The 15,811-nt window shown below is 41.7% G+C and overlaps 1 protein-coding gene across 1 annotated transcript in view; it reads right to left on the reverse strand.

The window, feature by feature from the left end:
- Nucleotides 1-15,811, reverse strand: part of LOC116524095 — a 116,184-nt gene that overhangs the window by 31,444 nt on the left and 68,929 nt on the right. Inside the window, exon 19 of the mRNA XM_032239179.1 lies at nt 12,637-12,718. Coding sequence (XP_032095070.1) covers nt 12,637-12,718 — 82 coding nt within the window. The remainder of the gene's footprint in view (nt 1-12,636; nt 12,719-15,811) is intronic.

A 15,811-nucleotide genomic window follows, 5' to 3' on the forward strand; every position in this document is an offset into this window, starting at 1 on the left:
TGTGAGTCCAAGAACCCTGCAAACTTAGGAAAAGAGCTGTGGTGTTTCCTGGCCAGGATCCTTGGGGAGAAGACGTCTCAGGCGAGTATTTTGGTAAAAGTATTGTACCTATCTCGTTTGAAGATAGAAGGAGGAACCTGATCACTTCCTCGGACTCGGGACGGCTGTCCTAACGAAGTCCAGTTAAGTTGTGTGGGTGGTTAAACCAGCGCAGTTCCTGCAGGTGGCCATTGAGTTCCGGCTTCTGGGGCCTCAGGTCGCTGGTAGTGTGTTAGGATGGGTGGGGGAAGCAGCATACCCAGCACACCGCTGGATTGCATGATAAAAGGATTTGATTCTTATTTTAACCACACTGATTATAGAGTCCCTTATCCAAAATTGACCAAGGATAGGCTTATTTACTTGTGTCAGAACCAATGGCCACATATGGGGGTAGGATGGCCAATGGGAGGAACGTTTAGAAACCAAATTATAGATGATTTAACTTCGTTAATTGCTGCAAACGAAGAACGCTATCCCAATCAGTTTCCATATATAGATCAGTGGGGAGATGCTGTAGCAGGGCAAGCTGATGAATTATTACAATGTCAAGCCGAAATGGTTCGCCTGTGTGTGGTTAGACCGAAGGAAAAGGGGAAGTTGAGGTTAGCGTCGAGACGTGTCAAAAATGTAGCTGCTTCAGAGATAAAAGAGTCAGAGAAGAAAAGGATTTTTGCCCAAGACGAAGAGGAACTCTTCAGACCTCCCCCTCCCTATGCATCGGCACCTCCGCCACTGCAGGGGGCTGTAGGCATTCCTGTGCCCCAGGCAATGGGTGCTGCTGTTGCGGACGGTGGAAATAAGGATCTGGAAAGTGCTGTGGGGGCAGGAGATTATCAGGCAGCAGGAGGGACAGTGAGAAAGGAGCCCAAGGATGGTGGTTCAGGGGCTACGGGACTTAGAAGAGAAGGGGCAGTAACTAGACGATTAGGAATGGAAAGGGCGAAAGCCGAGAGAGAGGAAAGCACGTTATTAGAAGAAAAGGAAGGACTTTTTCCATTAAGAGTATCGGAACAACAGGTGGGCGTCAACGCCCAGGGAGATCTTGAATACCGCCATTGTTTTCAATATATCCCCTTCTCAACTACGGATTTATTGAATTGGCGGCAGCATTTTGGTCCGCTGTCCGTTAAGCCCACGGAAATGACGGATCTGTTTCAAACCATTATGCATAGCCATAACCCCAATTGGCGAGATATACAACAACTGTTAACTACGTTGTTAACAGCGGAAGAAAGAGAGAAATGTAAGGCAGGGATGCGAGAAGTTTTTAGAGAATGTTATCATACAGAAGCAGACAGAGTTCAGAAACTTTTGGAAGAGGCACCGGAACGGGATCCTGGATGGGATCCTAAGGTAGCAGGTGACATGGCAAAGATACAAACATATCAAACCCTGATAGTGGCAGCTCTCAAGAAGGCAGGAAAACCCCCTGTGAATTTGTCTAAGCCTTCATTGGTTATGCAAGGAGCGGATGAGAGTCCAGAGGCATTCCTTCAGAGGTTGATTGAGGCTTATGAATTATATACTCAAATGGACCCGAGGGCTCCAGAGAATGTAAGGATGTTGAATGAGAGATTTATTGCGCAAAGTGCATTGGACATTCGTAAGAAATTGCAAAGGTTAGAGGGAGCGTTAGGAAAGAATACAACTGAGTTGGTAGAGGTGGCTAGAAAAGTGTATGTTAATAGGGATAAGGTTGAGAAAAAGGACAAAGATGATCGTATGCATAAGAAGACGGAGTTGTTGGCATTGGCATTACAGGGGGGAAGGACAGACTTGGGTCCAAATCAATGTGCCCATTGTGGGTCTGAAGGTCATTGGCAGAGAGAGTGTCCAAACAGGTTGACCCTTAGGGGACGTGGAGTGTTTAGGGGTCGTGGGATGCCTGGGCGAGGGATGATGAGCCGAGGGATGCCTGGGCGAGGGATGATGAGCCGAGGGGGGACACCCAGACATCCAGGTCGTGGATGGGGGTCACAACCGGCTCAGAGTCCGGGAGGAAGAGGTTTTAACACTCAAGTAAATGCAGGAGTAGAGGGCATTGGATTGGCAGGAATTGGTTGGTCAGATTGACGGGGACCTGGCTTGGAGCAGACTCCCCCTGAGCCAATGGTTACTATGAATATTGGGGGTCAACAGACTACCTTTTTAGTGGACACAGGGGCTGGACGATCAGTGATAAATAATCCAATAACTACCCCTGGTCCATACCAAATTCAAGTACAAGGAGTGTCTGGACAAGTTGTAGGACGTCAAGTCTTGAAACCAGTCACCTGTACTTTCAAGGGCTCCGAAATTCAACATGAGTTCCTGTATATACCTGAATGTCCTGTCCCATTGTTAGGAAGGGATTTGTTAAGTAAGTTAGGAGCTACTATTTCCTTTGATGAGGGAAAGCAGTATCTCACTGTTAGCCACCGGCCTGATGAAATGTGGAGGTTGATGGTGGTTAGGACATCTGAGGAAGAATGTATGGACATATGGAGGGAATTTGATGTACCAGGGCTATGGGCTGAGGATAACCCTCCGGGGTTTGCAGCACATCACCCCCCTATTATTGTAGAATTAAAGCCCCTGGCAACTCCTGTCCACATTGGGCAACGACCTTATTGGAGGGAAGCCATCCTGTCTATTTACGACTGTATTCTAACATACTTAGAAGCTGGAGTTTTGGTTCCTATTCAATCCCCATGGAACACTCCAATTTTGCCTATCCTAAAACCAGACGGGTCCTTTAGACCAGTGCAAGATTTGCGCGTGGTTAATGACAGGACAGTCACAATTCACCCGTCTGTGTCTAATCCATATACTCTTCTCAGTCTCATCCCACCTAATGCTACATGGTTTTCAGTGATTGATTTAAAGGATGCCTTCTTTACTATACCTATTCATCCTGTTAGTCAGCCTTTGTTTGCTTTTGAATGGGAAAATCCGTATACTGGAACAAGGAGCCAATATACCTGGACCAGGTTACCTCAGGGGTTTAAAAATTCCCCAACTCTCTTTGGAACCGCGTTGGCCAAAGATTTACAATACTTTGTCCCCTTCCAACAGGGAGATTCGATTTTTCAATATGTGGATGATGTGTTGGTCACTGGACAGTCACGGGATGGTTGTTGGGAAAATACACGACGTATGTTGTGTTTGTTGTTAGACTGCGGATATCGAGTGTCCAGGAGTAAGGCTCAGTTAGTCCAGCAACAAGTCCGTTATTTAGGTTATGATATAATGCAAGGGCAAAGAGCACTAGGCCTGGAGAGAAAGCGGGCGGTGCTTAATCTGGCGAGGCCAACTGATAGGAGGCAATTGAGAGGCTTTTTAGGTTTGGCAGGTTTTTGTAGAATTTGGATTCCAAATTACGCAATTGGACCTGCATACTAGACTTAAATTACTTTTGGCTTTTATCATTTTTTACTACCTATATGTGCTGGTTTTGTACTTGTAGGTGTGGATGTTGTTGTTGTGCCCACTGTATTGATTGTGTCCAGCACAGTTATTGTAACATTAAGTGTGATATAGTTCTTATAGAAGACGCGTTGGAACCCTATCTAATCACTGGATCTGGCCCTCCATCCTACACTCTTAAATTAACCCCTACAGTTCTGCTTGCATTACAGGATCGGAGAAATCAAGACGTGTGCGACCAGGATGCACGGAGGTATACAGCTCGTTTGGTCTATTGCTATGTTAGAGATATGCTTATACAGTGTTGGGAGCAAATGTAACTTTGTTTATGTGGGCAACTTAGGATTATGGAGTAACCCAGAGGATAGACCTCATATTGTACGATCTTATGATGTCGGATCCAGGGAAGGGGAGGAGACAACCCCCATTGTGTTTTCTCCGAACTGTTGGAATGGAGTTCTACCACACCCTTGCAAACTCCCTGACCTGTTTGATAAGATTGCCAAAATCACCTGTCAGTCTCGAGGTTTTTCCAACCCAGATGTATGCCCGTATGTGGGATATCTAATGCGAAAGGGAATGTGTACAAAAGCCCGACAAAAGGGGGGAGAACCACCTCTAGTTTTGGATTGTGGAGCCCCCCATTATTGGGGCTGGACCCGTATTACTTCCCCTTCACAGTTAAAATCTGGATGGCAAGGGGCATGTATGGTACAAATGCGTCCAATTGAGTTTGGAGTAACTATAAGAGGAAAACCTAAGAGACGCAGAAATAAGAGAGAGGTGAGCCTTTATCAGAATAGACCACCCCTAAGCACCATTTGTATCAAGGGAGGAGGATTTCAAAAAGGGGAATTCCAATATTGGAGAACAACACACAAGGGATGCGATTTCACAATAGAAGTAACGTCAAGACAAACTAAGAAAGGGTTGGCCTGGTCATGTTTATTTCTACATTGGTTCTGTCCTTGGTTAGCTTGGGTCAAATATAGGTTCTAAAGGCAGACAGGATTGAATGGGAATTCTGCATAGGATTAGAATTCCAAACTGGGGAGAAGGAGGAGCTAACAACAGATGGAGGAGGGGAGTATCCATAAGAACAGAACAGCACAGAATAACAGAGTTGGAAGGGACCTTAGGGAATTTCTCCTTAGTTTTAGTTTGCTTCTCTCTTTCATTAGCTTCCAGCAAAATTCAGGAACTTGGCAATGGGCACGTAATGGTTGTATATCCTGGGGTCACATGATCACCATTTGTTACTTTTTCATCTGGGTTCTGACAAGCAAGTCAATGGGAGAAGCAAGATTCACTTAACAACCGTATAGTTGACTTAACAACCAGTGAGTCACTTAACAACCATGCAAAGAAATGTGGCCAATTAGGCACAACTCACTTAACAATTGGCTTACTTAGCAACAATGGAAATTCTCATGCCAATTATGGTTGTTAAACTGGGGACTCCCTGTATGCTAATATCATCTAACTAGTCATCTCAAAGTAGTGATGAAAAGATTCTGTGGGATGTTTCATAAAAGTCTTGCAGAGTAACACTGGGTGAATTGAAACAAGTTGAGATTGAGTCCCAGGAAGAAAGAGAAACTATTTTTCCAGTAGTAGTTTGGAGACCTTATACTATTTCAGAGAAGTGACTGTCCAGTCTCTTCTTCAAAACCTCCAGTGATGGAGCACCTACAACATCTGAAGGCAAGCTGTTTGACTAGTTAATTGTCCTCACTGTTAGGAAGTTTCATCTTAGTTCAGGTTGCTTCTCTCATTGATTAGTTTCCATTCATTGTTTCTTGTCCTGCCCTCTGGTGCTTTGGAAAATAATTTGACTCCCCCCTCTTTGAGGCAGCCTCTCATATACTGGAATGCTGCTATCATGTCCCCACTAATCCTTCTTTTCTCTAGACTGGCCATGCCCAGTTCTTGCAGCTGTTTTTCAAATTTTTTTTTTTGTCTCCAGGCCCTTAATCACCTTAGTTACTCAATGTCTCAACATCTTTTTTGTAATGTGGTGACCAAAACTGGATGCAGTATTTAATTTAAGATGTATCAACTGAAGTGAAAGCTGACAGGTTGACAAACACTATTCTAAATCCTGAGTAGCCAACCTATAGGCTACATGATTTTTAATTTTGGTCTTGCTGACTGCAAGTCAATCTTGACTCCAAGGAACTACATGAAAAAGCCCATGCAGTTTTCTTGGCAATATTTTTCAGAAGTTTACCTTAGTTTACCGTAATAGTTACCTTAGTTACCTTTACCTTAGTTTACCGTAACAGTTTACCGTATTTGCCTTAGCACTGGGAGAAAGGACTGGCCCCAAAGTCTCCCATTCTGGCTTCAGGCCAGAGTCTATACAGGTAATCCTTCACTTTTTACCACAACTGAGCCCCAAATTTTTGTTTGTTAAGCGAGACAGTTGTTAAGTAAGTTGTATAGGTGAGTTTTGTCCCATTTCTTTCTTGTTAAACGAATCACTGAAGCTGTTAAGCTGTTAACGTTCTAATAGTCTCAAACTCAAAGGTGCTTTTTCAAAAGGCGAATGGACTTTAGAGATAGATAGATGATAGATAGATAGATAGATAGATAGATAGATAGATAGATAGATAGATAGATAGATAGATAGGTAGGTAGGTAGGTAGGTAGGTAGGTAGGTAGGTAGGTAGGTAGGCAGGCAGGCAGGCAGGCAGGCAGGCAGGCAGGCAGGCAGGCAGGCAGGCAGGCAGGCAGGCAGGCAGGCAGGCAGGCAGGCAGGCAGGCAGGCAGGCAGGCAGGCAGATAAGATTTTTAAAAAAGCTTCCTTCCTTTTGGAAACCTCAGGAATGCTATATAAATGGCTTCAGGCACCTAGTTGGTAATTGCTGGCTTTCCACTTTAACGACAGATTTCCAAGTATCTGTAATAAACCTAGCTTATCAAACAACTGTGCCCTTGAATCTTTAGTATTTGAGTCAGAGGGACAGAAACTGTTTTCCGTTCCCAGGAATCAGAATATGAAGTCAACAACAAGCTAACGTTAAATTCTAGCTAAATGCAATGATAAGCCATACATTGGGACACCCGAGGAGGCCAATAAAGTCAAGATGGCGATGCAACAACATATTTGAAGCCTACTTATTATGTGCAAAGGGCAGGGCTTTGATCCAGTAATTTGGTGAAAGGGGGGGAAATATTCCCCATAACCTCAGTGTGTTGTGTGGATGCAGCCACCATGTAAATGTTTTCAAATCAATGTGTACAGGTAGCACTCAACTTGTGACTGAAAGTGAGCCTGGAATTACAGTTGTAAGGTGTGGTGGGTCACCACTTAACCATGCCAGATTTTACAACCTTTCTGGTGATGTTGTTAAGTGTATGCCATAGTCACTAAGCAAACCTATTTTCAATGGCTATTTTTTGCTGGAAATGGGAAGTAAATGCCGTAAACAGGCAAAAAAAATATGTCAAAAACTGCAGTCACATCACCACAGGAAGCTGCCAATGACCATATGAGAGCCGGTTGCCAAGTTGTTGTGTGATTGTTTAGGGCTGCAACTGTCGGAACTCCAGAACTGGGTCCTAAATAGTTCTGGGGAGATCCTTTGTAACTTCAGATGGTCGTTAAGTGAGGATTGCTTTTATAGAGGAGATACTTTCCTTTAGATTCCCTTAAATGTGTAGGCAGCAAGTCAGGGTGGCAGCCTCAATTCCGCTCCACCGTTTTTTAGGTGTTTTTGCTTGCGTTGTAAAAAGGGTAGAGTTTGATAGTTTGTCTGTGGCTGCCATCTTGACTTTTTTTACCCCTCTGGGGGACATAGGATCTAGGCCACGGACTCTTGTCTTGCCCTCCCCCATTGCAACGATCCACCATAGGAGAGGATTTTCACATTATTTTCATTGTTTGGAAACCCCTGGGAGCTGAGTATGTTTACCTGAGGTAAAAAAGGCTCAGAGCTCATTTTGAAAGGCAAAGCTAATTTCAGGGTTGAGTAAAGAATTACTCAGGATCCAGGGGCTGTGGTGTTATGTATTGGCAGTCCCTGACTACAACTGAGACCAAAACTAAGTGGCAGTGTTGTTAAGTGAGTTTTCTATTATCTATCTATCTATCTATCTATCTATCTATCTATCTATCTATCTATCTATCTATCTATCTATCTATTTATTTACCGCCCATCTTGCCATAAATAACTCTGGGAAGCTTCCAGGCCTTAAAAATACATCTACATTAAAACCCAAATAAATTAAAACCAAAATTAAAAATTATTGACATCTTGATTAAATAAACCCCTTTGCCCTTTCCTTTGTCCTTCTTTTTTTTTTAGGTCAAGCTCTGAAACAATCTTGCCTTAAGACAAGTTCCCCATTAAAAAGGGGGATATGAAAGGAGGGCCAATTTACCTCAGACAATGGCAGTACTAAGGCCTACCTACACACAGCAGGAGTGGGTTCCTGCCAGTTCCAACCTCTAGAGGTTCCACAAATCTACAGTGCCGTTTAGAACCGGTTCCAGCTCCCTCCCCCGCCCGTCCACACACATCATCAAGATGAAGAGCGAGAGGATGAATTCTGGGAGTTGAAGTCCACAAGTCTTAAAGCTGTCAAGTTTGAACAACCCTGGGGTATTTTTTTCTAAAGGGTTAGGGGTGCAAGGGTCTTGTAACTTGACAGCTTTAAGACTTGCAAACTTCAATGCCAGAGTTCCTGAGCCAACATTTTGGTTGCTAAGCAAGAGCGTTGTTAAGTGAGTTGCACCACATTTTACAAGTTGGCCACGCCCACCCAGTCACATGTCTGGCAAGCCACTCCCACAAAGCAGGCCACACCTGCAGAAGAGGTTCTAAAAAATATTGAACCCCACCACTGCTATACTCTCTCTCTCTCTCTCTCTCTCTCTCTCTCTCTCTCTCTCTCTCTCTCTCTCTCCCTCCCTCCCTCCCTCCCTCCCTCCCTCCCTCCCTCCCTCTTTATTTATTATAACATTTATTGACCACCCACCTTACCATAAGTAACTCTGGGTGGCTTACAGGTAGTGTGTGTGTGTGTGTGTGTATGTGTGTGTGTGTAACATAACATTTATAACATTTATAACATTTATAACATTTATAACAAACATTTATAACAAACATTTATAACATTTATAACATTTATAACATTTATAACATTTATAACATTTATAACATTTATAACATTTATAACATTTATAACATTTATAACATTTATAACATTTATAACATTTATAACATTTATAACATTTATAACATTTATAACATTTATAACATTTATAACATTTATAACATTTATAACATTTATAACATTTATAACATTTATAACATTTATTGGCCGCCCATCTTTCAGGCCTAAAAAATACATCTACATTAAAAGCCAAATAAATTAAAACCAAAAGTTAAAATTGATATCTTGATTAAATAAACCACTTTGCCCTTTCTTTTGCCCTTTAGGTCAAGCTCTGAAACAATCTTGCCTTAATACGAGTTCCCCATTTAAAAAAGGGGGGGATATGAATGGAGGGCTATTTTACCTCAGGCAGAGGCAGGGCTAAGGCTATCCGGAGTCCCACCGTTTTGGGAAGCTGGGAATTGGTCTCCCTCTTCCTTCGCATGGAGCTGTATTGGGGAAGGGTGGGTTCAGTTTGACACCCCCCCCCAAACCACTTCCCAAATCTGAAATTAGTCTTGTTTTATAAACTTACAGTCTGAAAAATGCATCAGGGGTCACCCTTTTCCTTTAGTCCTTGACTTACGACCACAATTCAGCCCAAAATTTCTGTTGCTAAGTGTTAAGTGAGTTTTGCCCCATCTTATGACCTTCCTTGCCATAGTTGTTACTCACTGCAGTTGTTAAATTATTAATATGGCTATTAAGTGAATCTGGCTCCCGCATTGACTTCGCATGTCAGAAAGTCACAAAAGTTGATTGCAGACCCTGGGACACTGCGACGGTCATAAATATGAGGCAGTGGCCAGGTGTCTGAACTTTGATCATTTGACTATGGCAATACAGCAACCGTCATAAGTGTGAAAAATGGTCACAAGCCACTTCTTTCAGTGTCGTTTGAACAGTTACTAAATGAACTGCTGTTAGTCGAGGACTGCCTGTTCTCCATGAGGAAAGATTTCCTCCCTTCTCACCGGCTGTCTAAAAATCACAAATGTCTGCTGGAGATTGCAAGAGTGCAAGGAAAGGGCCAGATCCAATCTTTGCACTTGACCTTAGAAACAAAACATGGGGCACAGGGTCAAAAAAGTCAAGATGGCTGCTGTGGTGCCCCTGCCTGTCACAATGTGTGTAATAGAGAGTGCAGGCTGTTACTAAAATGCATTATGGGGAGGGGTCCTTCATGAGCAATGATATCGTTGTAGAGCAGCATTTTTTTTAACCTTGGCAGCTTCAACATGGGTAGACTTCAACTCCCACAATGCCCCATGCTGACTAGGGAATTCTGGGAATTGAAGTCCACACGTCTTGAGACTGCCAGGACTGAGAAATGCTGTCATCTGGCCTTTTGGGTATAGTTGACTTTCCCTGCTGGGAAATGAAACCCGACAATATTTGGTAAACTAGAGATTACACGCCCTTGAGAGACAATTGATTTATCTTTTGTAAGTATGCAAGGGTGCACAAACATTTGTAGAAAGGGATGGGGTAATATTGACAAATTATTTTTACTAGGAAATGTCCAGATGAAAGGTGCAGGTCTGTCAATATAACCCTGCAATTCAGTGTACTTAGTCTAATGGCTAATCCAGTTTGTTCAGGAAGGACTGTTTCTGAAAGTCCCATATATACCTCAAACCAATAATCATAAACTTTCTAAACGTTAAGCTGTCTTATTTCTGAAAGAAAGAGCCCAAACAAACAAAAATCACTATAAATGGCCTAAAAACTGATTACAGTCTTGCAAAAAAAAAAATCCAACCTAAGTACTTCAAGAAAGAGAATACAATTACTGTGGGTTTTATCTTTACTTGTGCTAAATCTCAGTTTAATTCTTACTGAGATATGCTTAGCCATGTATCAGCTGCTGTTAAAATGCAGTAAGGTAAAGCTTCCCCTCGCACACCTGTGCTAGTCATTCCTGACTCGAAGGGGCAGTGTTCATCTCCATTTCAAAGCCAAAGAGCCAGCAATGTCCAAAGACATCCCCGGGGTCATGGGGTCGGCATGTCTAAACACTGAAGGTGGTGCGGAACGCTGTTACCTTCCCATGAAAGGTGGTCCCTATTTTTCTACTTGCATTTTTTACCTGCTTTCGATTGGCAGAAGCTGGGACAAGTAACAGGAGCTCACCCTGTTACGTGGTGCTAGGGATTCGAACAGCTGAACTGCCGACTTTTCTGATTGATAAGCTCAGCATATTAGCCACTGAGCCACCGCATCTCTATTAAAATGCAGTAGCAAATGCACAAACATTTAGGTATTAAAATTGTGGATGCAGTATGTCTTTTTGTTCATGTGTCATTTACACAGGTATATATATTTGATGCATACTCAATAAGTTTCATATTTATTGTTACAAGGAGGTTTTCAGCACACTATAAGTCATTTCCACTTATAAAGCATGGTTCTTGCGTTTTTCCCTTTTTCCAGTGTATGAAAAACTATATAAAGGCAAAGGCTATCATTTCATTTATTTCATTAATCTTATTTGCTCATCTAATTTATATAGCTGCCCATTTCAAACACATGATTCTGGGTGGCTAGCAATCTTTAAAAACAAAATAACAACCGTTATAGTATTTCTTAAAAATAATTGCACTGGATAAAACGTAACGTCAGAAAGAGAAGTTTATAAGCAAATAAATCTTCCCATAAGTCAGGGAAAGAGCTAGACCTATAAACATCTTTTTCTGACATTATGCTTTTCCAGTGCAATTATTTTTAAGAAGGACTATAAATGGTTGTTATTTTGTTTCTAAAGGTTGCTAGCCGCCCAGAATCATCTGTTTGAGATAGGCAGCTGTATAAATTAATCAAACAACTAAGATTAATTAAATAATTGAAATCTAAGCTTTTGCCCCTACTGTATAGCTTTTCATACACTGGGAAACGGGGGGGGGGGGGGGAGATCACACCATGCTTAATGAATGACAAATGCCTTACAGTATGCTGAAAACTTCCTTGTAAGAATAAATATGAAACCTTTTGTTTATGCCTCAAATATAAAAGCCTGTGTAAAGGATTCATAAACAGAAAGATACACTGTGTCCACAATTTTGACACCTAAATGATTTTGAAACACATCCAAGGCATTTGAACAGATTTTGAAACAGATCTTTGCCCATTTGTGGCTTTTCAAATGTGCAGTTCAGAAGGGAAAGGAAATGGTTTTGATTTCAAAACCCAAAATTCATTTTGAAAGCTTTCTCGTCTCTTAGATGTCAAGTGCCAAAGATTCTATGAGACAATCTCTTGATTGTTTTTCATAAGCATTGCCTATAAAGCACAGTTGTCAAATAAGGTTGCCTGTAGGCTACCACATTATCATCACTGAATGTTGTTCCTTAAAAATGGCCCCTTATTGAAAAACCATTATAAGTCATCCACCCAAATATTTTTGCATGTCAAAAAGCAGCTAGAAATAATTTTTATTGAACTATGTTTAACATGATGAATGCAAGATGCATGGAGAAAAAAACATAGAAAGTAACAAAACACAGAAAGTACAAAGTCACAGTTTACACACACAAATTTACCATGCATAAAATGTTACATAAAATGTAACCATATAGTGGTCTCTTGCTATTGAGATAAATTTTGAATCCACCCAAATTTTATTGAATTCATAGAAACATCTCTCTGACATTTCATTATTCTAACTTCGTGATTATTATTTTTTAGGATAGCAATCGTGCTAAAGTTAAATAGACAATCGATCCTTTATTTAGAAGATGTCAAAAAAGCAGTTATGCAAAATACAGGGAGCAAAGACTGGAGAGTAGGAGAAAGCAGCAAATATTGACCAGCAAAGAGTTCCAACAGGGGAACTGGAAAAACAAAACTTTTAAAACTTCATTATTTTCATGTGACAACCCTTCTCCTAAACCCTTGTGGCATCATTGCCAGCAGGACAAAAGTCTGAGAAGTTTCAGGCTTCAAGAGCCAATAGCTTCCTTCAAGCACATTCTTGCTCTGGGCACCTGGAGGAAAATCATCAGGTGTTTCTTGAATCTTTTAGCTTACCTGTGCCAAGTGCCACAAGGACAATGGCGATGTAAATGAGTGGATGAACCTTCTGCATTCCTGCCTCTCTTTCTCCGTCTGCCTTTCAGTTTCTCTGCTGCTACTTTGATACTGACAGCAGTGATGCAGGGCAGCTGCTTATGAAATGTTGATTTTCCTCCCTCCAAACGTGTTGTTGGCTAGCCCCACCCTGAGAAAGCAGCTGAGTTTTGGGAAATAACACAGTCTATTAAGCAATTCAAGAGTCGGGTGGGTGAGGCCAGAAGTCCTTGGTCTGCAGGTGGACAGGAATTCCCATGGTTTGGCAAAAGAAATTGGGGAAATCTGGATCATGGAGGCAGGGAAAGAGGAAAGGTCATCTGGGAAATCCCCCGATTTAATATCATAAAGGAAAGTTTCATAATCTGAATTATGCCAGAGGATTACTGCAGTGTATCAGGTCTCTGCTATTGCTAAGTAATGGATCTAGTTTGGAGCCCAAGCGCATGGTTCTTATCCACCAACACACACACCCCTCCTTGTTTGCTCTTCTAGTCTTCTACTATTTATCAAGCCAAACTACAAATAGCAATTTTTTGGCATGTGACAATCAAACATGATTTATTAAAGGCTTACAGTTCTTTATCTGCATGGACTATGAGCGCAATATGAAGTCTAATTGATTTAGACTCAGGATAATTGATCTCAAGATTGCCTGGGGATAGGCAGTGCAAACAAAAGCATGAAAGACATACATGGTCTGAACTGGTCCTTCAAAACAATGAGAAACACGGAGTTTCATGGCAACATTAAGTGTGAAGAGCTTGGACAACCATTTGTCTGAAATGGTATACTATGGAGTCTCCTGCTTGAGCAGGGGGTTGGTCTAGAACAGGGGTTCCCCAACCTGTAGGTCACAACCCAGTACTGGGCGTGAAAATATCTACAGTCCCGTCACATCCCGCACTTAAATTGTTTGAACTTCTGTCCTCATAACGATGCTATAGGGCACTGCACATCAGAACAACTAGACACAAGGACAGTTTTTTCCTGACAGTTTTATCACTCTGCTTAACAACTGATTTTCACAACACTGTCAATAATTTACTAAGAATGCATTACTGTTATTCTTCTCTTCCTTCCTAGTATCTATTTCTCCCCATTTATGACTATAGCAATAGCAATAGCAGTTAGACTTATATACTGCTTTATAGGGCTTTCAGCCTCTCTAAGCGGTTTACAGAGTCAGCATATCGCCCCCACAGTCTGGGTCCTCATTTCACCCACCTCGGAAGGATGGAAGGCTGAGTCAACCTTGAGCCGGTGAGATTAGAACCGCTGAACTGCAGATAACAGTCAGCTGAAGTGGCCTGCAGTACTGCACCCTAACCACTGCGCCACCTTGGCTATAGCCACGTTGCTTGTATCTTTCAATTTATATTGTTTTTATTTGTTTCCTAGTACGATTTGATAGCTTATTTGTAACCCATGACTATCACTAAGTGTTGTATTTTTTTCATTCTTGATGAATGTATTTTATTATTTTACGTACACTGAGAGCATATGCACCAAAGACAAATTCCTTGTGTCTCCTCTCCAATCACACTTGGCCAATACAGAATTCTATTCCATTCCATTCCATTCTATTTCTATTCACAACTGGGCCACATGAGTGGCTGGCTGGCATACACAGCCCCATTCACGGCCATAGAAATGAAGCTGTGCACACTCCTACCCCTTCACAGAAAACCATCCCTTCTTCCTCCCCCTCTTCCCATGCTGCACTGCCAACCTAGAAAGGTTGGGGCAAAGCTGGGCTAGAAGATCTCTAAGGTCCTTTCCATCTCTGTTATTCTGTGACTCCAGCTAATGATTACATCTCAAATTGTTGCTAAATCATTGGTTCCAAATTAGTCATCATAATTCCTTCTGTTCAATCCTATTCTCCATAAAAATGTAGACACATTTGATACTTTTGTAATCCAATTTGTGGTGGGATCTATGGGACTGATACAGTAGGAAAGGAGAAAGCATCAAATCAGAAAGAAGACAGAGCACCAATGCAAAACCCATCCCTTTGCTACATTCATATATTCTGTACACACATGTTGAAAAGATAGTAGAGTTTGCATTGCAATGTTCTATCTGTCCTTTGGCTATTTTTGCACAAAAAGACATACAAACGCACCACAAATACTGCTGTTAAAATGCAGACAATCACCAGAATTCACATGTTATTTATGAGGGTATTTGGTGCTTATCTGTGAAAGGATGAGCTGCAATGACTCCACCTACCTACCTACCTTGTGTGGCTTACCTACCTATCTTAGCATTGAAAAATACCACAAGGAAAAACAGATATAGTATAGGTGTACCTGGCTTGCTAGTAGTAACTGTGAGAGGGATCTTGGAGTCCTAATGGACAATCACTTAAATAAGAGCCAGCAGTGTGCTGCAGCTGCCAAAAAAGCCAACACAGTTCTAGGCTGCATTAACAGAGGGATATAATCAAGACCATGTGAAGTGTTAATGCCACTTTGTAATGCCTTGGTAGGGCCACACTTGGAATACTGCATCCAGTTTTGGTCTCCACAATATAAGAAAAGATGTTGAGACTCTAGAAAGAATGCAAAGAGCAATAAAGAGGATTAGAGGATTGGAGGCTAAAACATAGGAAGAACGGGTGATGGAATTGGATATGTCTAATTTAATGAAAAGAAGGACTAAGGGAGACATGATAGCAGTTGTTCCAATCTCTGAGAGGCTGCCACAAAGAAGAGGGAGTCAATTTATTCTACAAACCACCAGAAAAGACAAGAAGCAATGGATGAGTGGAAACTAAACAAGGAGGGAAGCAAACTAGAACTAAGGGAAAACTTCCTGACAGTTAGAACAATTGACCAGTGGAACTGATTGCTCCAACACTGGAAGTTTTTAAGAAGACATTGGATCACCATTTGTCTGAAATGGTATAGGGTTTCCTGCCTGAGCAAGGAGTTGGACTAGAAGACCTCCAAGGTCCCTTCCAACTCTGCTATTATGTTCTGTATAGAGGAAAGTGAGAGCTTCTGAGATCAAAGTGTTGCATTTAATTAATCCAAGGTTGATGACCAATGCAGATTTTTCAAAACTGTGTGCGGTAACTCCCTGCCCCTCTTTTTTTTTTTTTTTTTGCTTGCTGGAAATACCATAAGAT

This window comes from Thamnophis elegans, chromosome 2, assembly GCF_009769535.1.
Source record: "Thamnophis elegans isolate rThaEle1 chromosome 2, rThaEle1.pri, whole genome shotgun sequence".
NCBI lineage: Eukaryota > Metazoa > Chordata > Lepidosauria > Squamata > Colubridae > Thamnophis > Thamnophis elegans.